The sequence below is a fragment of the Lepus europaeus genome, chromosome 10 (assembly GCF_033115175.1).
Source record: "Lepus europaeus isolate LE1 chromosome 10, mLepTim1.pri, whole genome shotgun sequence".
Taxonomy (NCBI): domain Eukaryota; kingdom Metazoa; phylum Chordata; class Mammalia; order Lagomorpha; family Leporidae; genus Lepus; species Lepus europaeus.
Window position 1 is genome coordinate 44,130,694 of NC_084836.1, and position 24,851 is coordinate 44,155,544.

General features: G+C 37.3%; 1 protein-coding gene across 3 annotated transcripts in view; it reads right to left on the reverse strand.

Moving 5' to 3' along the window:
• ZDHHC17 (zinc finger DHHC-type palmitoyltransferase 17) overlaps positions 1–24,851 on the reverse strand; it is a 114,268-nt gene that overhangs the window by 20,159 nt on the left and 69,258 nt on the right. For 2 of the 3 annotated variants that reach the window (XM_062203174.1, XM_062203173.1), the window contains one exon: positions 1,047–1,189. In XM_062203174.1, coding sequence (XP_062059158.1) covers positions 1,047–1,189 — 143 coding nt within the window. Of the gene's footprint in view, positions 1–1,046; positions 1,190–22,405; positions 22,532–24,851 lie in introns of all 3 variants that reach the window. The other variant, XM_062203172.1, reaches the window with a different exon arrangement.

Below are 24,851 nucleotides of genomic sequence, written 5' to 3' on the forward strand. Positions count from 1 at the left end.
CTTAAATCAATAATTCACTTTACTATATATAGTATTCTTTCAGCATAGTATTCAACAAAGACATGCTATTTTGACAAAAGAGTACAAAATAAACCAAGTTTTTCCAGTTTATCATCACTTCTCCTTACTTTTATACTCCAGTTAAGGTGAGGGTTCATCTTTTCAAATACAATGAACTGGCTAATTTAGGGGAAATGAAGCTTATATTTATAATACTTAAAGGAAAAATAAATATTAATAAACTGCATTATACATAGACTTCTATGTTTATGCAGGCTAAGTAGGAAGCCTTGATGACTTTCTATTTCTACTATCTCTTAGAACTCGTATAAATACTAAATGCAATTAACAAGAACTAAGCCATTCCTTGAGAAACACACATTAGCATATTACTAATCATTCTCATCTGGGTGAATTTGATTTTAAGAACTCCGTTTCGAAATTCAGATGAAAATGAGATACTAACAGAATGGAACTCAGATGGGAAGTAAACACCTGCCTACGTCCGCTGGCTGGGGCAACTTTAGGGCAAAAAGATCTACGGGGATGAGGAAAAAGGAATGGTCACAATATTCAATGAAGAAAAGGAAACAACGAAAAAAACTGAGCCTATTTCATAATTAGAGTCTGCTCTGCTACTTAAAATAAAACCTCTTCTTCCTTGCTGCCAATGACCAAAGAAAATGTAATTTCAATGAAAAGGTGAGCTCAAATATTATAATTACCAGAAATAGACAATATATACTACACCTAGAGTTCAGAAACTTCAGTTGACTTCTATTGAAACTTATCGAATAATTTGAAAATTGTATTTTAGCCTTAAAACTTATAGGCTATAAATTATTGTCAGTAAAGACTGTCAACTTTAGAATCACATTAGAATGCTAAAAAAAATCAGAATTTACAAACTTCTCAAAATTCTTTAAATAACAAATTAAGATCAAACCATAAAAAGACAGTGTAAACTTCCATTAATTTTTGTATAGTAGTGTACGAATTATATTTTTCCATATACAGTTCAAAATAATTAAAAACAACACACTTACTTTGAAAGAAACTGTACTGTAGCCCAAACGCCACCATACATTAGCCCTTTAATGAGCCAAGAATCAATATTTAGGTCTGCTATAAACCCAACCAGCCAAATAACTAGGAAAGGAGTTCCTAGCATGACTTTCTGCCGAAATTCCTGTAGAGAAACAAACAATTAGAAAGCTTTTGCATGTTCAAATCACTTCTATCTGAAAGTCTTATTTTTTGAAAGTATGAACAGGAGGTGAAATTCATTCTTTGAAATATGCCTACTATGTGCAGTAATATTCAAGGTGTTAGACTCTATCTTCTGGACTGACATAGGCACTGAACAATATAAAAGAACTTTGTTAAAATTGAGGAGAATGAGAACAGACATTCTAAGAATGGGTTCTAAATGGTCAGAGACATTAGACAGCAGGACTACCTGGTAACATGTAGACTGGCAAGAAAATGCTTCATAATAGCTTGTTTTAGTGTCCCCCTTTTACAGGGGCATAGATAACTACAAGATGATTAGAATAACTGATGGATTAAGAACTATAACAGGTAAAGAAAGCTGAAGATGGCCACACTGGAGAAAAATTTTGAGTAATGCATATAAACACTATATTAAAACATGAAAATGTGATAAGAATGAAATCACTCTCTAGGCTCCCAGAGTCCACAAAACAGAGACATCTGCCTCTGAAGAGCAATCAAACAGAGTGCTCAATTTTCCAGAAATTATTCCATTTTGTTTCTATACTGGTCTGGCTGTTAGAAAGTCCATACCTGTGTTGATGGTGGTAGGGCACCCACTTAAGTATATGAGGCACTCCACTCCCCTTAATCTATCACAGGCAAACTTATTCACACTGCCAACATGAAACACCAACAGGCAGTAGGCTCTGGGAACACCTCAGCTCTCTCCATGGATGGAGGAGAGCTCACTAGAGAGTGGACCCCTGATACTTGTAACTGTGGGAATTCTGTAACTGCACGATAGAGACTGAGGTGTAGCTGGATCTCTGGGCAATCAAAGTGTCTGGCTTCAAAGGCTCAGAGTACCCTAAGTGCTCGAGGCAGATCATGCACAGGGTTGTGTGCTCACACTGAGGAACATCCAGATCCTACATGGGTGGGGTATATATGAACTGTGGCTTGCCCTGGGAATTGATCACATTGGCAGAGAGGTGGTGAGACAGTGATCATACCAACTGATGTGATCCTACTGAACCCCTGCTAATAATACAGGAGATCTATCAAATCCATCAACAAATGTCTAAACACAAGCAGAAGTACAAGAAACATGAACAATGAAGACAATATGACTCCCCCGAAAGAACACTTCGATTTTATAATGTGAAGGAAAAGAGATTGATGACATGCCTGAAAAAGGAATTCAAAAGAATGATCATAGAATTACTCAAGGGGCTGACGCTATGGCGTAGCAAGTAAAGCCTCCGCCTGCAGTGCTGGCATCCCATATCATGACATTATGAAAAGATACTGACGAGAAATAAATCTGATACATTAGAAATGAAGAATTCAATAGATAAAATAAAAAATACAGTAGAAAGCCTTAACAACACACTTGGTAAGGCAGAAGAAAGAATACCCAAGATAAAAAGACAAATATGTGGAAATATCTCAGATTAAAAAAAAAAGCAGAAAAAATGGAAAACTGAAATCAGTGTCAAAGATATGTGGGATACTATCAAACGACCTAACACTGGGTCCTAGGAGTTCCCGAAGGTGTAGAAAAAAAGAATGAATTAGATGTTTTCAGTGAAATAATAGCAGAAAACTCCCCCAATCTGGAGAAAGATAGAGACATCCCAGTACAGGAAGAACACAAAACTCCTAACAGACATGACCAAAGAAGATCTTTACCATGAAACATTATAGTCAAGTTTTCAACAGTAAAACATAAAAGATTCTAACATGTGCACAAGAGAAATTGCAGATTACCTTCAGAGGATCTCCCATTAGACTGACAGCTGATTCCTCATCAAAAACCCTACAAGCTAGGAGAGAATGGAGAGACATAGTCCAAGTCTTAAGGGAAAAAAATGGTCAACCAAGAATACTGTACCCTGCAAAGCTCTCAAGTATAAATGTAGGAGAAATAGACACTTTCTAAAACAAAAAGAAATTGAAAGAATTTGTCACCACTCATTCAGTCTTACAAATGATACTTAAGGATGTGCTACAAATAAAGCAAGTCTCAAAAAAAAAAAAAGCCTGTAATCATACCATGTATTTTTTTTTACCACAATGGAATGAGGCTGGACATTAATAACCTAAGAAACTCTAGAAAATATGCAAACACATGGAGATTGAACACGCTCCTGAATGAACAGGTCACAGAAGAAATCAAAAGGGAAAAGAAAGTTCTGGAAATGAATAAATACGAAACACATCGTATCACATCAAAATTTATAGGACACATAGGCCGGCGCCATGGCTTAACAGGCTAATCCTCCGCCTTGCGGCGCCAGCACACCTGGTTCTAGTCCCAGTCGGGGCGCCGGATTCTATCCTGGTTGCCCCTCTTCCAGGCCAGCTCTCTGCTATGGCCCGGAAAGGCAGTGGAGGATGGCCCAAGTCCTTGGGCCCTGCACCCGCATGGGAGACCAGGACAAGCACCTGGCTCCTGGCTTCGGATCAGCGAGATGCGCCGGCCACAGCGGCCATTGCAGGGTGAACCAACGGCAAAAGGAAGACCTTTCTCTCTGTCTCTCTCTCTCTCACTATCCACTCTGCCTGTCAAAAAAAAAAAAAAAAATTTATAGGACACAGCAAAGGCAGTGTTATGAGGAAAGTTTATAGCAATTACTGCATACATGAAACAACTGGAAATCAATCAAATAAAAGATGTAACAATATATCTTAAAGACCTACAGAAAAAGGAACAAACCAATACCAAAATTAGGAGGAAAGAAACAATTAGATATGAAATAAACAAACTTAAAACCAAAAAAAGATATAAAAGATCAGTGAAAAGAGCTATTTTTAGAAAAATAAAATTGATATACCATTAGCTCTACCAAAAAAAAAAAAAAAAAAAGGAAGACTGAATTAATAAAATCATGGATAAAAAAAAAAGGAGATGTTACAATAGGTACCACAAAAATAAAAAGAATCATCAGTAGATGCTAAAAAATGCTATATGCAAACAAAATGGGAAATCTAGAAGCAGATACATTTCTAGACACATATAATCTACAAAAATTGAGTCATTAAGACACAGAAAATCTAAAAAGACAACCACGACTGAGATGGAGTTAGTAATAAAACCCTTCCTAACAAAGAAAAGTCCAAGAATGGAAGGCTCCACTGCTGAATTCTACCAAAACTTTAAAGAAGAACTAATTCCAATATTTTTTCAAACTATTCAAAACAACTGAGAGGGAACCCTCCCAAACTCCTGTGAAGCCAGCAGTACCTTAATTCCAAAACTAGAAAAAGACTAAAAAGATAACTATATACCAATATGCCTGATGAGCACAGATGCAAAAATTAAAAAAAAAAAAAAAAACAAAAAAACTAGCTAATCGGATTGAACCACACCAGAAAGACCATTCACCCAGATCAAGTGAGATATCCCTGGTATGCAGGGATGGTTCAAATTACACAAATCAATAAATGTGATAAATCACACTGACAAACTGTAGAATAAAAACCATATGATTATCTCAATAAATACAGAGAAAGCATTTGCTAAAACTAACATCCTTTCCTGACAAAAACCTTAAGCAAACTGGGCATAGAAGGAACATTGTTCAACACAGTCAAGGTAGTATATGACAAACTCATGGCCAGCATCATACTGAACGGGGAAAAGCAGGAAGCATTTCCACTAAGATCTGGAACCAGACAAGGTTGCACACTCTCACCATTGCTGTCCACTATAGAATTAGAGGTTTTAGCAAGAGCCATTAGGCAAGAAAAATAAATCAAAGGAATACAAATTGGAAAGGCAGAAGTCATATTAGCCCTGTTTGCAGATGACATGATGCTATACAAAGGGAAAGAAAAAGACTCCACTAAGAGACTATAGCAACTCATAAGAGAGTTTGGTAAAGTTGCAGAAAATAAAATCAATACACAAAAATCAATAGCCTTTGAATATACAGACAATGTTATGCTAAGAAAGAATTTTTAAGATCAGTGTCATTCACAATAGTTACAAAAAAATGTAAATACCTTAGAATAAATTGAACCAAGGAGGTCAAAGATCTCTATGATGAAAGTCACAAAACATTAAAGAATAAAGTAGAAGACACACACATTAAAAAAAAAAAAAAAAGGAAAAATCTTCCACATTCATGGATTGGAAGAATTAATATCATCAAAATATCCTTACTACTGAGAGCAATGTGATCCCAATCAAAATACCAACGATATTCTTCTCAGATCTAGAAAAAACAATGAAAAATTTATATGGAAATACAAGATATTGTCAATAGCTGAAGCAGTCTTAACACAAACAAAGTCAGTGGCATCACAATACGAGATTAAGATATACTGCAGGGCAGTTATAGTCAAAACTGCCTGGTACTGATATAAAAAGAGATATGCAGATCAATGGAACAGACAGAAATCCTAGAAATTAATCTACATATCTACAACCAACTAATCTTTGACAAACAAGCTAAATCAATCAGTGGAGAAAGGATAGTTTTTTTAACAAGTGGGACTGGGAAAATTAAAATTTCATGTGCAGAAATATGAAACAAGACCCCTACTTATTATACAAAAATCAACTCAAAATGAATCCAAATCTAAATCTATGACCTGATGCCATCACATTATTAAAGAGTATCAGGGAAACTCTGGAGGATATTGGCACAGGCAAAGACTTCTTGGCCTCAAAAGTACAGGCAACAAAAAGCAAAAATAGGCAAATAGGATTACAACAAGCTAAGAAGCTTCTGCATTACAAAGAGAACACTCCACAAAGGGAAAAGGCAACTGGCAGAATGGTAGAAAATATTTGCAAACTATGCAAATGATAAAAGATTAATATCCAGGATCTATAAAGAGCTCAAAAACTCACCAACAAAACAAAGACTCCAGGTAAGAAATGGGCAAGGGATATGAACAGGCGTTTTTCAAAGGATAAAATTCAAATGGCTAACAAACACACACACTCAAAAAAATGCTCAGGATCACTAGCCATCATGGAAATAACAATGAAAACCACATTGAAGTTTCACCTTACCCCGGTTAGAATGGCTCTCTTACAGAGATCAACAAACAACAATGATGAAGGGAAACGGTACCACCAAGGTAGACTAGTACAGCCATTATAGAAGACAGCATAAAGATTCCTCAGAAATCTTTAAATAGATCTTCCATATGACCCAGCTATCCCATTCCTGGGACTTTACCCAAACAAAATAAATCACTATATGAAATATTATCTGTACCCCCATATTCATTGCAGTTCAATTCAAAATATCCAAGTTGTTGTCCACCAACTGATGACTAAATAAAGAAAATGTGGTGTATATATATATACATACTATGAATTATTACTCAGCCATAACAAAGAATTAAATCCCGTCTTGCAATAAAGTGGACGCAAACAGAAACCATTATACTTAGCGAAATAAACCAAACCCCAAAAGATAAATATGTTTTCCCTGATTTGTGGTAATTAAAATGTAATTTATGAGTGAAATTGACATTTTGAGATTTGATTATTGTTTATAGCCCTTGTCTATACTCTCTGAGGAACAGTGTTTTTTCTACTTACTACTCTGTGGGTCGATAAGCTTGTGATTACAAAATAAACTATGCATATAAATAAAATTTGTTACTGTAAAAAGTAAAAGAAAGGAAGAAAGAGGGTGGGAGCAAGGGCTGGAGGGAGGATAGGATGGGAATTATTATGCTCTTAAATCTGTATATATGAAGTACATGAAATTTGTTCACCTAATATAAATATTTTTAAATAAGAAAAAAAGCTGGATTTTCAAAAACAAAAAAATCCATACTTGTAATACACTTGTGTACACTTCCTTGTATATATTTCTATCATAATTCTATCTTCAGAGCAACACAGAAAGTACTGTTGCCTCTTCCAAATAACTGTCCTTCATAAATTTACAGGCAGGTATCAAGCCTCTCTTGAGTTATCTTAGATGACAAAACTATGTAAGCTATACCAGCTAGAGTGTAACAAAACTTAGAATGCAAGTATTACTTTCCTCACTAAATATCTTCCTGAACACTAAAATTATATATGTATTTTACCCTTTTCATGCTGCTGGCTTCTAGTAAAAAAAGTATGTTTTTCACATAATGTTCATGATTTTCCAAGTTTGGCCACTGTAATTTACTTTTTTAGCTAAAATGTGAAATGTTTAGTTATGATGTAAAATGTAACATATTATAATGTGAAATATTTAAAATTAAATATCAGTTCAATTTTATGTTGTAGTAAGAAAACTAATCTACTCATTTCTAGTATATGTAGCGTTTATTCAATATTTAGAAAAGTATGCCGGTGCCGCGGCTCAGTAGGCTAATCCTCCGCCTTGTGGCGCCGGCACACCGGGTTCTAGTCCCGATTGCCCCTCTTCCAGGCCAGCTCTCTGCTGTGGCCAGGGAGTGCAGTGGAGGATGGCCCAAGTTCTTGGGCCCTGCACCCCATGGGAAACCAGGAGAAGCACCTGGCTCCTGCCATCGGAACAGCGCGGTGCGCCGGCCGCAGCGCGCTACCGCGGCGGCCACTGGAGGGTGAACCAACGGCAAAAAAAGGAAGACCTTTCTCTCTGTCTCCCTCTACTGTCCACTCTGCCTGTCAAAAATTAAAAAAAAAAAAAAAGAAAAGTATATATAACTCACAAGATAGAGTATTATAAGTGCTAGAGGAAGAAGGTAGCCATGTTGTTATTTGAAAACTTTCTAAAATTATGTTTAACTTGCAGTATTTTTAGTCAAAATATTTATTTTCCATCAGCAGTGGCCATATCTTTTCATTTTTAAAAAGATATAATTCATATGTCATAAAATTAACTTTTATATATACCATTCTCCAGGTTTTGACTAACATATAGTTGCATGACGAGTACCAAAATCAAGATATCAAACAGTTCTATAAAGCTTGAAAATTACTCCATGTCCTACAGTCTCAGTCCTGCATAAATACCAATCTGATTTCTGTGTAATTTTTTCTTTGCAGTGATTTCACATGAATAGAATCATAATGAATGTATCCTTTGAAGTCTGGCTTCTTTCACTTAAGAAACATAATTGACATTCATCCATATTGCTGCACCTATCAGCAGTTTGCCACTTTCTTTTCATATCCTGTGATTAAGGTTTTTAAAACATGTATGTATTTACTTATTTGAAGAGCAGCCTGGGAAGGAGAAAGATCTTCCTGCACTGGTTCACTCCCCAAATGGCCGCAACAGTCAGGGCTGGGTCTGGCCAGAGCCAGGAGGCAGGTACTCCCCATCCTGATCTGCCACATGGATGGCAGGGGCCTAAGCACTTGGGCCATCATCTGCTACTTTCCCATGCCCTTTAGCAGGAAGTCAGATCAGAGGCAGAGCAGCCGGGACTTAAACCAGAACTCTGATATGGGATGATAGTACCTAAATGCCAGCCCAAATTTGACACTTTTTAAATACTGAGTAGTATTCCACCATATAGAAGTACTACAAATTTATCCATTCCTGACCTGCCAAACTAGAGTTGTTATCAGTTTATGAGATATGGATAAAGTTATTACAAAGACTTCCATAGTGAACCTAAGTATATTTTACTTGGATAAATATTTACAGGATTTTTGGGTTAAATTTTTCTTTCCAAACCGTCATTTAACATATATATGGTGGTTTTATAAAGGTGTAATAATAATGACACATTGCTATATAGAGATGAGAAATCTATATTACGGAAATTTTCAACTATATAGAAAATTTTGAAGAAGTTTATGGTGAATACTCATATATCTAACACCAAGACTCTACCATTTAGTAACCTATTTCTTAATAGACCTTTCCATGTTGGAATAATTACAGATCTGAATACAATTTTAATAAATACTATAGACAGATCCTGAGTACTCTATATCCAAGTTCCTCCAATAGTAACATCTTGCAGAACAGCAAGTTAATAATCACAACCAAGACCATCTTTCATCTCTACAGGGATTCCTCATACTGCACTTTTATAGCCAACTTCCCTCCTATTTCCATCCCCTGTTTAATACCTGGCTACTAATAATTTGTTCTTCATTTCTAGAATTTCAAGAATTCTGTTTCTTTCTTTTTGTTAAAATAGATTTCATTTGAAAAGCAGAGAGAAGAAAAGAGAGAGAGAGAGTTAGTTGGTTACTTAGTTAGCTAGTTCTTCCATCCACTGGTTCACTCCCCAGCTGGATACAATGGCCGGATCTGAGCCAGGCCAAAGCCAGGAGCCAGGAGCCTCCTCCAGGTTTTCCACATGGGTACAGGAGTCCAAGAACTTGGGCTATCTTCCGTTGCTTTCCTAGGTGCATTAGCAGGAAGCTGGATTGGAAGTAGAGCAGCCAGGACTCGAACTGATGCCCATATAGGATGCTGGCACTGCAGATGGAGGCTCAACCTTCTACACCACAGCACCAGCCCCAAGAATTCTGTTCAATGGAATTATATATCATGTAGCCCATGATAATGGCTTCTGCACACAACATAATTCTCTGGAGATTTATCCAGATTAACATGTAAATCACTAGTTCATTCCTTTTACTGCTGAGGAGATTCCATGGTACAGATGTACCATACTTCATGTAGCCATTTACCCAATGAAAGACAACAAGGGTATTTACAATTTGGGGCTATTATGAATAAAGGTGTTATAAATATTAACATACAGCAATCTGTGTGAACTTAAGTTTTCATTTATCTTGGATGAAAGTGTAAGAGTGTCATTTCTGGGTTGCACAGTAACTGCATGTTTAGTTTGTTTTTAAAAAAAAACTTTCCAACTTTTCTCCAAGGTACTAATTTACACTGATGAACTCTCCATAAGTTCAACTATTAAAATATCAGTTACTAAATGGAAGGCTAAAGTATATATACTTTAGCATTTTTTATGATATACAAAATGTACCCACATATATACACACATTTAAGTATGTCCTGTTTTCACAATATTTTAAAACATTTTTCCTAAGAATTCTAAAATGGTGTTAGTCTACAGAATGGTGGTTCACAATTGCTAGGAATTGGTAAGCAGAAGAAAAAAACTCTGTAAGTGATCAATGTTTTATGAAAGAAATTAAGAAATATAAGGATATGTTGAGGGAAAAAGAAAAAATGTTGTCCTAAAAATGACTACTTCAAAACAGGAAAGAAGGGTATAGTACATAAATTTAAGAGTTTAGACAAGTTGTGAAACATTTAATCTATTAAAGGATTATGAAAAGGAGTGAAAGATTTTTTGTGTGATCAAGTTGGAAACTGTTTATCATGTATGTTTTCCTAGAGATTAAACACTGATTGTGAAAAGTACACTGGTGAAAAACTTTTGATCCCCTTCATTTGAATGGCAGAGTTTTCTTGGAGCACTAAACTGCTCCAAACACGAAACTGTATAGTTTATCTTAGAGGTACGTAAGTGGCACAGAAAACAAATAATCTGTAACTTCACGTGTTCTGAGCCTTTACATTTTGTTGCTACTTCAGCTTTACTAGTATTTCATAGTGATCCTATTTTACCACGTTTTAAATCTCTTAAATACTTATGAGGTTGCTCATGATTTTGGTACACTGTGGAATAATGAGGATTTCTAACTTCCTCCAGTCTATTAAAAACATCCAACAAACACATACCCTTTGGAAGTCATTCAAGAAACAAGATCTAAGGCCATTATAAAAATTTCTAGGCATTCCAAATCAAATTTGCTGATGTCTCTTCTAAAAGTACTGCCTTAAGACCCTATCTGTCTCCTTCAGTTTTCTTTTAAAGTTAGTAGCATGACATCAGATGTTCTTATAAGATCTACCAAAAAGGCACAAACAGCAGCCCCAAAAAAGAAACAGAAAAACTGGGTACATCAAGGGTATACTTTCAAAACAGAAAAGGACTTAAGGAATAGTCTAAAATGGCTGACCTACCCCTCCCTGAGGGCTCATAAATGATCTTTGTATAGTACATGCAAAAGACCTATCTCACTGGCGCCCAGACAAAATGATAGCTTGCAGTAAAAAGTACTAAACTAGAAACACTTTCCAGGAACTGCTCAAAAGGTACAGTTAAAGTGCCATATCTGCCTAAAACATCACCCAAATAACCACAGTTCTTAGGGAAATTTTCCTCTCCTTTTCAGCCCTTTTGAAGTTTGGCAACTAGACTTTATCAAATTATCCCCAGCCCGAGGACGCAAACGTGTTTTAGTAATGATTTATAGATTTCTTATTCAGTTGAAACATCCACATGCCAAAGAGCCACAGCTCAAATTGTAGGCAAAATACTGTTGGGGGAAAAAAAAAACAAAACACTCCCTAATGGAGCTCCATCAGAACCCCACAGCAACCAGGGCACTCATTTCTCTGGTAAAGCAATATGATTGGTTTGTCATAAAAGTCCATCTTCTGTCATTTCCAATGAGCATAACACTCCCTAGTCTTCTGGACTAGTATATTTGCACTAACAGAATCAAAAAACCCAATAACTGGCAGATTTCAAGATCGTGGAATAGGGAGAGACCTTACTGCACTAGTCTAGGGGAAGACACTTAAAAAAAAAAAGTGGAAGGAGTGCAGACTCAAGGAAGAGTTAGGGAGAAAACTGCAGTGGAAACTCCATGCAACTTAGCAATCTACCTGGAGGGTGTGGACAAACAAAGACGCAACACAGAACCCCAGCAGCTAGCCTCAGCACCATTTGGAGAGTGAGGTGAGACCAGACTGCAGCTACCCAAGCCACTAGCAATAAAACTGCAGGAAGAGAATGGCATGAGTCCAGCTTGAAGCCCTGTGGAGGACAGGGTATCTGCTAACCTAGAGGAAGAAGAGGGGGCATGTTTCTTTCTCCCCAATCACCTGACAAAAGCATCCTGCAACTAGCTAAGAGAGGTCAGGCAGCATTTTGGACATATGTAACAGCTGGGCCAGCTTGTGTCTGAGCAAAAGCAACCAGCTGACAGGTGATGCCTGAGTCTGGCTGGGAAAATTGGTGCCCATGACTGTGGAAGCCTAGTCTGCTAGGACTGTGAAAACACTGTGGCTGCGTGGGAGGGTACTTGGTGTGGCTGGGTCTGTGAGCAGTTGCTGTGGGTGGCTGCACATGGTTGTGGCTCACTGACTGCCTGGGGAGGGTCATTTTTGAGGTATCTGTGCTCACACTGCTTTGTGTGGCTCTGGATGAATATGGCATTCCCTGGGGCCATATTTTCTGCCTTCAGGGATGATGCCCAGGGATCAGTAGCCTTGAAGGAGAGGAGCTGAACATGAGGCTATGCCAACAGAGCTAATCAAACCCTCTGCTCTGATGAAAAAGATTGACCAAACCCAACTTGGGTGTCACCTTGGATACTCCCCTCACCCTGGAACACTTAACAGAGCCACCTGGACACAACCAGCACAAACCTCTGGGTATTCACTCAAAGAGCAGACACTCCACTAAGCCAGAGAGACATAGTGCAAAGATAACCCATCACAGGGGGAAGAAAATAAAATTAAAAAACAAGCATCTCAACAAATGCCTAAAAATAAATGCAGATATTCAAAAAAGAATAAGGAAGGCAACATGACACACCCAAAGCAACACAATAAAACTTCAATACTAGAATGTGGAGTTGAAGAAATGCCAGAAACGAAATTCAAAAAAATAGATCACAGAATTACTAAGTAATCAGAAGCAAATGCAAGAATTAAAGAAATCCATACATGACATGAATGAAAATTTTCCCATGAAACTGAGCTCTTAAAGAGAAACCAAAATGAAATATAAAAATGAAGAATTCATTAGATCAATAAAAAATGCACTGGAAAACTTTAACAACAGAATCAGTGAGGCAGAAGAAAGAATATCTGAGTGAGAAGATAAATATCTGGAAATTTTACAGTCAGAACAAAAAAAAAGAAGAAATTAGAAAAATTAGAGACAGTGTTGGCGACTCATGGGATACTAAAGAAAGGGACATCCAAGTACAGAAAGCACACAGAATTCCTCATGGACATGACGAGAAAAGGTCTTCACCACAACATTGTAGTCAAACTCTCCACAGTAAAACATAAAGATTCTAAAAGGTACACAAGAGAAACCCCAGATTACTTTCAAGGGATCTTTAATTAGACTCACAGCTGACTTTTCATCAGAAACCCTACAGTTTAGAAGAGAATGGCAAGATACATTCTACGTCTTAAGAGAAAAAGACCGTCAACCCAGAATACTACACCCTGGAAAGCTCTAATTTATGAATGAAAGTAAAATAAAGACCTTCGGTGAAAAACAAATTGAAAGGATTTGTCGCCACTCGTCCAGCCTTACCAAAGATGCTTAAGGATGTGTTACATACAGAAGCACAGAAACATGGTCATCATTTTGAAAGAATGTGAAGGCAGAAAATTTTCTAGTGAAAGAACAAAAGAAATCCAAAGTAAACAGTAGGAACATTTATGGAAAAATGGCAGGGCCAAGTCATTACTTATCAATACTCACCTTGAATATAAATGGCCTCAACTATCCGGTTAAAAGATACAGACTGGCTAAACAGATTAAAAAGCAAGCCCCATCTATTTCTTACCTACAAGAAACAATCTCACCAACAAAGATACATACAGACTGAAAAGCGAAAAGATGCAGGGCCCGGTGCTGTGGTGCAGTAGGTTAATATTCTGCCTGTGATGTTGGCAACCCAAATGGGCACTGGTTCTAGTCCCAGCTGCCCCTCTTCCAGTCCAGCTCTCTGCTATGGCCTGGGAAAGTAGTAGAAGATGGCCCAAGTGCTTAGGCCCCTGCACCCATTTGGGAGACAGGAAGAAGCACCTGGCTCCTGGCTTCGGGTCAGCACAGCTCCAGCCACTGCGGCCATCTGGGGAATGAACCAACGGAAGAAGACCTTTCTGTCTATCTCTCCCTCTCAAATTAAAAAAAAAAAAAAAAAAAAAAAAGTAAAAAGATGAAAAAAGATATTCCGTGCTAGCAAAAATCAAAAAAGAGCTGGTGTAGCCATCATAATATCAGAAAAATAGACTTTAATCCAAAAGCTGTTAAGACAAATAAGAGCACTATGTAATGATAAAGAGATCAATTCAACAAGAAGATGTGACTATAATAAATGTATATGCACTCAATTACAGGATACCTGCTATTTAAAAGAAATGACAATGGATCTACAGGGAGACATAGACTCCAATACTATAGTAATGGGGGATTCAATACCCCACTTTCAGTAATGGACAGATCAACCAGACAGAAATCAACAAGGAAACAACAGAGTTAATTGATACTATAGACCAGATGGACCTAACAGATATTTACAGAGCTTTCCATCCAGTGCACATTCTTAACATCAGTGCATGGAATTTTCTCTAGGATAGACCACATACTAGGCCATAAATCAAGTTTAGCAAATTCAAACAAAATTAAAATCACACCATGCATCTTCTTGGACCACAATGCAGTGAAGATGGAATCAGCAACTCTAGAACATATGCAAACACTTGGAGTCTGAACAACATGCTCTTCAATGAACAGTGGGTCACAGAAGAAATCAAAAGAGAAATCAAAAAATTTCTGGAAACAAATGAAGACAACAATACAACATATCAAAACTTATGGAATACAGCAAAAGCATTATTAAGAGGAAAGCTTATAGCAATTAGTGCCGCCATCAAAAAATTGGAAAGGCACCAAATAAATGAGCTATCAATGCATCTCAAGGTTCTAGAAAAACAACAACTAACAAAACCCAAAACTAGTAGCAGAAAATAATTTAAAGAAGAAATTAAAATATTTAAACCAAAAAAAATGAATATAAAAGATCAGTGAAACAAAACGTTGGTTTTTTGAAAAAATGAACAAAGTTGATACACCAGTGACCCAACTAACCAAAAAAACAGAGAAGATGCAAATCAATAAAATTAGAGATGATAAGGGAAATTACAGATACTAAAGAAATAAAAAGAATCATCAGTACTTACTACAAAGAGCTGTATGCCAATGAATCAAGAAACCTAGGAGAAATGCAGATTCCTAGACACATACAACCTACCAAACTTGAGCAATGAAGACATAGCAAACCTAAAGAGACACATTACCAAGACAGAAATTGAATCAGTCATAAAGACCCTCCCAACAATGAAAAGCCCAGGACAGGATGGCTTCACTGTTGAATTCTACCAGACATTTAAAGAACTAACAACAATTCTTCTCAAGTGATTCAAAACAACTGAAATGAAGAGAATCTTCCCAAACTCCTTCTATGAAGCCAACATCACTTTAATTCTTAAATCTGAAAAAGAAAGAACAGAGAAAAAGAACTACAGACCAGTTTCCCTGATGAATATAAATGCAAAAATCCTCTACAAAATACTAGCCCATCAAATTCAACAATACATCATAAAGACTGTTCACCTAGACCAAGTGGGATTAATCCCTGGTATGTAGGGATGGTTCAAGATTCGCAAATAAATCAAGGTGATATATCAAATTGACAAACTGAAGAACAAAAACTCAATGATTATCTCTACAGATGAAAGAAAGCACTTTATCAAAAACAACATCCTTTCATGATGAAAACCTTAAGCAAATTGAAGATAGAAGGAACATTCCTCAACACAATCAAGGCAATTTATGACAAACCCACGATCAGCATCCTACTGAATGGGGTAAAGTTAGAAGCATTCCCACCATGATCTGGAACCAGACAAGTATGCCCACTCTCACTACTGTTATTCAATATAGTCCTGGAAGTTTTAGCCAGAACCATTAGGCAAGAAAAAGAAATCAAAAGAATACAAATTGGGAAGGAGAAAGTCAAAGTATCCCTAACTGCAGATGACATGATTCTATATATATGGGATCCCAAAGATTCCACAAAGAGACTACTGGAACTCATAAAAGAGTTTGGTAAAGTGATATAAAATCAATAAAAAAAAATCAATAGCCTTTGTATACACAGACAATACCACAGCTGAGAAAGAACTTCCCATTCATAATAGTTACAAAAACATAAAATACCCTGTAATAAATTTAATCAAGTACATCAAAATCTCCCACTGTTGCAGCCATTTTGGGAATAAACCAGTGGATGGAAGGTCTCTATCTCTGTTCTCTCCTTCCAACTCTCCTTTCCCTAACTCTGCTTTCAAATAAATAAAAATAAAACTTAAAAAAAAAAAATAGAGAATTTCCACTGGCCATTCCCTCAGGCATAACTGCAGCTAACAAATCCTCTTATCTCTCCTTCATCTGAGAATATTTTAAGTTCACTTTCATTCCTGGATGATATTTTCACTGCACATAGGATTCGGGGTTAAGAGTTCTTTTCTTTGAGTACTTAAAAAAGTACCAGTTCCCTCTGGCTTCTATGGTTGATGATGAGAGATCTGTCATTTGAATTGTTCTTCCCTTATTTATTAAGATACCTCATTGGGGAAAAGTCTTTCAAATCCAGAAGTTTGGTTCCAGTGTGTTCAGTGAGGATTTCTTTGAGTTTATTCTATTTGAAGTTTGCTCAGCTTAATCTGTAGGTTTGTATCTTGACAAATTTGAAATTTTATTTCAGCCATTGTATCTATAAGGACTCTAATCACATTAATGTTAGATCTTGTGTTAGAACCAGAAGTATCTAAAACTGTTCATTTTTTTATTCATTCTATTTCCTTTTGTTGGTCATAATGGGTAATTTGTGGTTTTGCATTTTCAAAGTCACTGATTCTTTTTTTTCTTTCTTATTCTGCTGCTTAGTCCACCTATTGAGGTTTTATTGTTGGTGTTCCTATAATTTTGTTTTAAAATGTCTATCTGATTCTTTATTATCTATTTCTACTTCTGAGATTCTATTTTTAATGTTTCAAACATTAATAATTACTCATTGAAATATTTTTATGACATCTACTTTAAAATCTTTTGTCACCAGGAAATTTTAATTTTTGTCATCATAGTATTGGCATCTATTGATTATTCTTATTTTCATTCAATTTCAAATCTTCTTGATTCTTGGTTTAACAAGTGATTTTCACTTGAAATATGGACATTTTGGGTATTTTGAGACTGAATCTTACCCAAATCTTCTCTTAAATAATTCTTCTGGTACAGTTTGGTGAGCAGAGGGGAGAGATACCTCCTCACTAAAGTTAGGTAAGCTAGAAGTCCAGAATTCTCAGTCAGCCATCACTAACAAGAGATGGCTTCTCATTATTGCTAGGCAAGACTCAGACATCCATCTTCACTATACCTCTGCTGAGAATTCCCCAGGACTGGGAAAGGAAGTAGTATTTCATTTCTGTTCCCTACTGGCACCCAATGAAACAAGGGGGATGGAGGGTGGAACCTCATTAACAGCTAGTACAAATCAAAGTCCCAACTTTATTATTATTATTATTATTATTATTATTATTATATTTATCTGACAGAGTTAGACAGAGAGAGAGAGAGACAGAGAGAAAGGTCTTCCTTCCATTGGTTCACCCCCCCCCCACCCCAAAATGGCCACTATGGCTGGAGCTACGCAGATGCGAAGCCAAGAGCCAGGTGCTTCCTCCTGGTCTCCCATGCAGGTACAAGGGGCCCAAGCACTTGGGCCATCCTCCACTGCCCTTCCAGGCCACAGCAGAGAGCTGGACTGGAAGAAGAGCAACCAGGACTAGAACCCGGCGCCCACATGGGATGCCAGTGCCACAGGTGGAGGATTAACCAAGTGAGCCAGTGCGCTGGCCCTAGTTCCAAATTTCTACTTAGCCTTCTCTGGCACTAACCCAGGAAAGAAGCTGGGGCACACCTCATTGGAACCCAGGAAGACAGCCTCTAGGCAGGCTCACCTGATGTGAGTCGAATGGGATCACATTTTTGTTATTGCTGTTGTTATACTGTTTGGCTATAGTATAGTAGTTTGTTTTCTGAAACTTTTCTCTCCAGCTATACTGTCTTTTGTGGTCATTTGGCTAAACAGGCTTTTGTCTGGACCTTTTATTTGCACCCAGCTAAGATTCTGGGTTGCTGGCTTTATCAACTCCTATTCTGGAATATATTAGAAATAGGAGCCAAAACAAAACAAAACAAAAACCCAGGAATTCATCATATCATTCTTCAGGTTCTAGGCTCCATCCCTACCTACTCTGCCCTCTTCTTTCCATCTTTCAGAGTCTGAGGACATTTGTTTTATATATAATATTCAGAGTTTTTAGTTGTATTCAGTGAGAGGAATAGGAAAACAACTACTCCATCTTCAATCATTTAAAAAGAAGACATATAGTATTTTTATCATTAACAAATGGGATTTTTTAAATTATTGAAAAATACTAATTTAGAGAAGCCTTGCAACTTACTATTAAGCAGTTAACACTTAAACATTAATTTGTGTATTTACAATCCTTTTAGAATCTAAGAGCTTTTGCCGGCGCCGTGGCTCAACAGGCTAATCCTCCGCCTAGCGGCGCCAGCACATTGGGTTCTAGTCCCAGTCGGTGCACCGGATTCTGTCCCGGTTGCCCCTCTTCCAGGCCAGCTCTCTGCTGTGGCCCGGGAAGGCAGTGGAGGATGGCCCAAGTGCTTGGGCCCTGCACCCCATGGGAGATCAGGAGAAGCACCTGGCTCCTGGCTTCGGATCAGCGTGGTGCGCTGGCAACAGCGCACCAGACACGGCGGCCATTGGAGGGTGAACCAACGGCAGAGGAAGACCTTTCTCTCTGTTTCTCTCTCTCTCTCTCTCACTGTCCACTCTGCCTGTCAAAAAATAAAAAAAATTAAAAAAAAAAAAAACAAAAACAATCAAAGAGCTTTCAAAATAGTTTTGTGAAATCAAGACTCTCTCCATATCTGTCTACTAGCAATGCTCAAAAGTATCCTGCCCACTCTCCTTTAAGCATAACCTTGTATAAAATAAGTACTGTTGAATCTGAGGTATCACTGTTTTTTCACATTTCGTTGTTTTTTTTTGTTTTTGTTTTTTTTTTTACGGTTTATTTATTTATTTGAAAGAGTACAGAGAGGAAGAAGGAAAAGCAGAGAGAGAGGTCTTCCAACCACTGGGTCACTCCCCAGTTGGCTGCAATGGATGGAGCTATGTCGATCTGAAGTCAGGAGCCAGGAGCTTCCTCCGCATCTCCCACGTGGGTGCAGGGGCCCAAGGACTTGGGCCATCTTCTACTGCTTTCCCAGGCCATAACAGAGTTGGAACAGAAGGGGAGCTACTGGGACTTGAAACGGCACCCATATGGGATGCTGGCACTGCAGGCCAAGGCTTAACCCGCTACACCACAGCACTGGCCCCCATCTCATTTAGTTTTAAATGCACATCCCTAAAGTATAGCAAACCAAATCATATTCATAATTTTTCTAACAAATACCATCTACATAATAGCTGTTCAATTCTACACAGCCATCAACCAGCATTTTTATAAACTTTAATTTTTTTTAATATTTAAAGTTACTATGGAAATATAAAACAGAAGAAAAGCTCAACTTCTGAACCTATCACAACAATGTACAAACAGTAAAACTGCACTAAACTTTTTATGAAGCTCTCTTACTGAAAATTATAACTGAGGGCCGGTGCTGTGGCATAGCGGGTAAAGCTGCTGCCTACAGTGCCAGCATCCCATATGGGCGCTGGTTCAACTGCCGGACGCTCCACTTCTGATCCAGCTCTCTGCTGCGCCCTGGGAAAGCAGCAGAAGATGGCCCAATTCCTTGGGCCCCTGCACCCATGTGGGAAACCTGGAAGAAGCTCCTGACTCCTAGCTTTGGATCAGCGCAGTTCCAGCTCTTGTGGCCATCTGGGGAATGAAATCAGTGGATGGAAGACCTCTCTCTCTCTGCCTCTCCTTCTCTCTCTGTGTAACTCTTTCAAATAAATCCTGAAAAAAAACTTAACCAAATACAAAAACCTGAGATACAGTTCACTAATATTGTAATAAGTATTTTTTTTTTTTTTGACAGGCAGAGTGGATAGTGAGAGAGAGAGACAGAGAGAAAGGTCTTCCTTTTGCCGTTGGTTCACCCTCCAATGGCCGCCGCAGCTGGTGCTGCGACCTGCGCATCGCGCTGATCTGATGGCAGGAGCCAGGTGCTTCTCCTGGTCTCCCATGGGGTGCAGGACCCAAGCACTTGGGCCATCCTCCACTGCACTCCCTGGCCACAGCAGAGAGCTGGCCTGGAAGAGGGGCAACCGGGACAGGATCGGTGCCCCGACCGGGACTAGAACCCGGTGTGCCGGAGCCGCAAGGCGGAGGATTAGCCTAGTGAGCCGCGGTGCCGGCCCGTAATAAGTATTTTTACCTACTAATACAGCATCTAGAATTTAGAAGTCATTTTCATATGTAGAAATAAAAAAACTTCAAAATATTTACATTCAACAACACGAAAAAACGAAGATTATGAGATTTTCAAAATAATGCAAGACATTTTTGTCACTATCCTAATTATCATGAGACATTAGCCATTTTTCACTCCACTGAACAGAACTACTCAAAACCCTATACCACAGAAAATAAAAGCAAATAAATTATTTTGTATATCATACCTAGTAATTAAATGAAAAAGTTAAGACATGCCAAAACATGTTCATTACTCTCAGCCAAAAGGTTGTAAATAGGCAAGTCTATAAAACTACAGATCTAATTCTTCTGATGTCTAAATAAGGGACCAGAAATCTTGACAGCTCATTAAAGGAGTCTACACTCTGATAAATAAATGAGGCACTCCTTTACATTGATAACAGATAGACCATAGCTAACTTTAAGCAATTAGTATCACCACTAGAATGGCATAGGTAGGACATACATAAAATGGTACTCAGTGCCTAATGACACTCAAGTTGTGATTATCTATAAGTTAACAGGTACCTTCTCAGTTATTAATGTATAAAAACAAACTGTTGGTCAGCCAATTTTTCGTTTCTTAATAGAAATAATTTTTAACGAGCTAGACACTTCCCCTTAACGAAATGCTCTAAATCTAGAAATCATACTATAATAATTAAGCAATTAAACCACTAGTCATATAGTTTAAAACTGAACGTATATGGACAATCTAAAATTAACCTTCCATAGAAAAATCAAGAATTAAGTTTTTTCTCTAAAAAGCATTACAATGAATCACAAAAACTGAAAAGCTCTAATTAATGACAGCTTAAGTTGTGAGTTGCTGAAAGAGATATGGGAGCTACTCTTGTGGTGCAGCTGGTTAGGCCACTTGCCTGTGACACCAGCATCCCATATGGGCACTGGTTCAATTCCTGGCTGCTCCACTTCCAATCTAACTCCCTGCTAATGCACCTGGGAAAGTGCCAAAGACTGCCCAACTGGTTGGGGCCCTGCCACCCACATGGAAGACCCAGTTGAAGTTCCTGGCTCCTGGTTTCAGCCTGGCCATTGCAGCTATTTAGGGAGTGAACCAACAGATGAAAGACCTCGCTCTATCTCAATTTCTCTCTAACTCTGCCTCTCAAATAAATAAACTTTTGTTTTTTAAAAAAGAGAAACAGATGCATTAGATGCACAATTTAGTATCATATTAACAAATGTACACACACAGGAAAAAACATTTATTTTTATCTATTAGTTAACAAACGCCAGATGAATTGATAAACTAAAATTTATGTTAATAACTTATGATGCTTTAAGTAATTTCATATATGGCCATTCTTCTTAATAATCAGATAACCCAGATAGGCCACCATCTAAGTAGGTGCTGAGAAACACTATTATTTTATATGGGTGAATTACATTTTAAAAATTAGATTGAACAATATCAATGGTAAAGGCTGTAAATATTTATGCTAAATAAGTATGCCTATGAATCTTACTTCAAAGTAAGTACGCTTATGGCCAGCGCCGCGGCTCACTAGGCTAATCCTCCGCCTTGTGGCGCCGGCACACCGGGTTCTAGTCCCGGTCGGGGCACCGATCCTGTCCCGGTTGCCCCTCTTCCGGGCCAGCTCTCTGCTGTGGCCAGGGAGTGCAGTGGAGAATGGCCCAAGTGCTTGGGCCCTGCACCCCATGGGAGACCAGGAGAAGCACCTGGCTCCTGCCATCGGATCAGCGCGGTGTGCCGGCTGCAGCGCGCCTACCGCGGCGGCCATTGGAGGGTGAACCAACGGCAAAAAAAGGAAGACCTTTCTCTCTGTGTCTCTCTCACTGTCCACTCTGCCTGTCAAAAAAAAAAAAAAGTAAGTACGCTTATAAATCTTACTGAAAATCTGCAGTAATGGGTTTACCTTATCAGCTTTTAACTTTCTAAGGAAAGATGGATTGTCATATCCTTTTGCTTGCCTTGCCTCTTGCAAATGGTTGATCATCCACACATTTTTCCTCTGCTTTGCCAAATCAAGAGCTGATTCGCCCTGATAAGCACATTAAAAATAAAAGAAAAAGTATTTTAGTTACTTGTAAAGAACTTTCATAAAAAACACTTCACTATTGATTCAATAGTACTGCTCTGACATTAGGTAAAGTCAATTATTAAAGAACCTAAATTATTACATATTTCTTATGCTTTCCTATTCAAAATACAATAAATTTCCTCATTGCATTCTATAGATTCTATTTTTTTTTTTTTTTGCATTTGACATATTAGAGAGCAAATCAAAAAGTAGGCATTTTAGTACCTGCTGGATCAGAGGCTATCAGTAAGTTTATCAGTTATTTCACATTTTTAAAGATTTTATTAGTAATAGTTATTGATATAAAACATGCTGCTATAATACCAAATTGCCAGAAATCTCAGTTTTATTTCAGTGATAAGAGTCTTAAGATAACAGAGAAGAAAAAGAAAATGCAGCTTCTACTTCTACTACTAACATATTGGCATTCTTGACCTATGTTTATTCACTCATACCGTAATTTCTAGAGGACAAGAGAAATGATTTTTAAAAAGAGAGAGAGAAGTTCAAGTAACAAATCTGAGAAACCCTTTAGTCCCAAGAAAAAGCCAGCCAAGGAGTACAAGTGAACAAGACTAAAATATATTAAATGAAGATAAGAAAAATAAGCTAAATCTATGCTACTTCATGCCTTTGCTAATTAAAAACCTTATGTCTCCTTTTGCAAATTTGTCATATATCTACATTTCCATTCTATTGAACATCCTCCAACAATTCTTTAAATAGAAAACCAAAATTTAAAATGTTTGCCAAAATTTCAAAATCTACACATAAATATCTGAAATTACTCTTAAAAATAAAAAAGATGAGATTTTCATTTCAATAGACTAGCTGAAAGGAATAAAATAATAAGGAAACTCGGTGTGCCTTACTTATGAAGGACGATTACTTGTCAAAATTAAAGTACAGTTTACTGAAAAGTAAATAACTAAAAAACAAACCAAATAAAACATACCACTACCACCTTCAGCACAGCTATTACAAAACAATTAACAAAAAGGCTAACCAATCTTTTAATATAAAGATCAACGGTATTTAATAAGGAATCTGAGTCTCTCAAAAATAGGAATAATTACTTTAAAATGTCTCCTTACCTATTCCAAAATTCCATCACCTAAGTTGTCAGAACCAGCTATTTAATCCAAACTATAAAGATTACCTGAATAAAAGCAATCCCTTGGGTAACAACTCCCAGAGAATATCCTGCAGTTGCCTCGGTCCAGCTGAGCATCCCTTCCACTAGAGGGCCATGTGACACCTAAGGATTGCCTAGACAAAAAGATTGAGGGAGCTTTAAGAAATCTTTCAACTACTCCTCTAATCATCTGACTATTTTTTGTAGAGTTCTTTTATTCAGCTGGTAAAATACATAAGCAATTAATTTAAAGAATTATACTAAAACCAGGGCTCTAATTCAAGTCCATATTTAATCACTCCATGTCTCAACCAAAATAATAAAAATGCCTAATAGCAAGAATCTACATGGAGTATCTGTAGACTAAGCAACAGCTTTCAAAGAGTTTAGTCAAACATTATGGCTACAGAAGATTGTTTGAAGTCTGCCTAAGTGAGGTTGAATTTCATTATCAAAACTAAGGAAAATTCTCCCTTGGAGACCATCTAGGTCAGGTCTTTAGTAAAATACTACTTTCTGAAAGATGTTTCCTACTGCATTTCAATAAGCTCCAAAGAGATCTTTCAGGTTGTTCTCCCCAAGGACAATTCACCTAAATTTACTTGTATAACTAAAAACATAAGCCAAGGGGTGAAATATTTTTTAAGAATTCACAAACAAGATGCTATCATAAAAAGAGATTTCTACATAGACCATTATTTTGGTTTTTGTTCTTAGTATCCTAAATCACTTATTCCCATCCCACCTTGTATTACTTAACAAGAAAAGATTCAACTTTATTCTGTGTAACTATTATCTAAGGCTACAGAGCTTAAATTCTTTCAAGTCATATTTGATGAAAAATATTGATCATCATCTCCCCCCAAAATGCTGATCCATGTAACTTTTTTCCTAGCAATTTTAGGAGGCCATGGACCCACTCCATGAAAAACAAAATCCAGGAGTGGACCCCAGAATAAGAGCCTCTAATCCAGGGTAAGTGGCTAAGGATCAAAACATACTATTCATACTAAGGATAAAACCAGCTATTTTAAAGTTACCTATCACTTAGTATGAACTGTCTTCAAAATAAGTTCTTCTTAGTCTAATAGAATAATCATTTGTTTTTATATTAAAATAATTGAACACCTTACTCAAATAACAAGG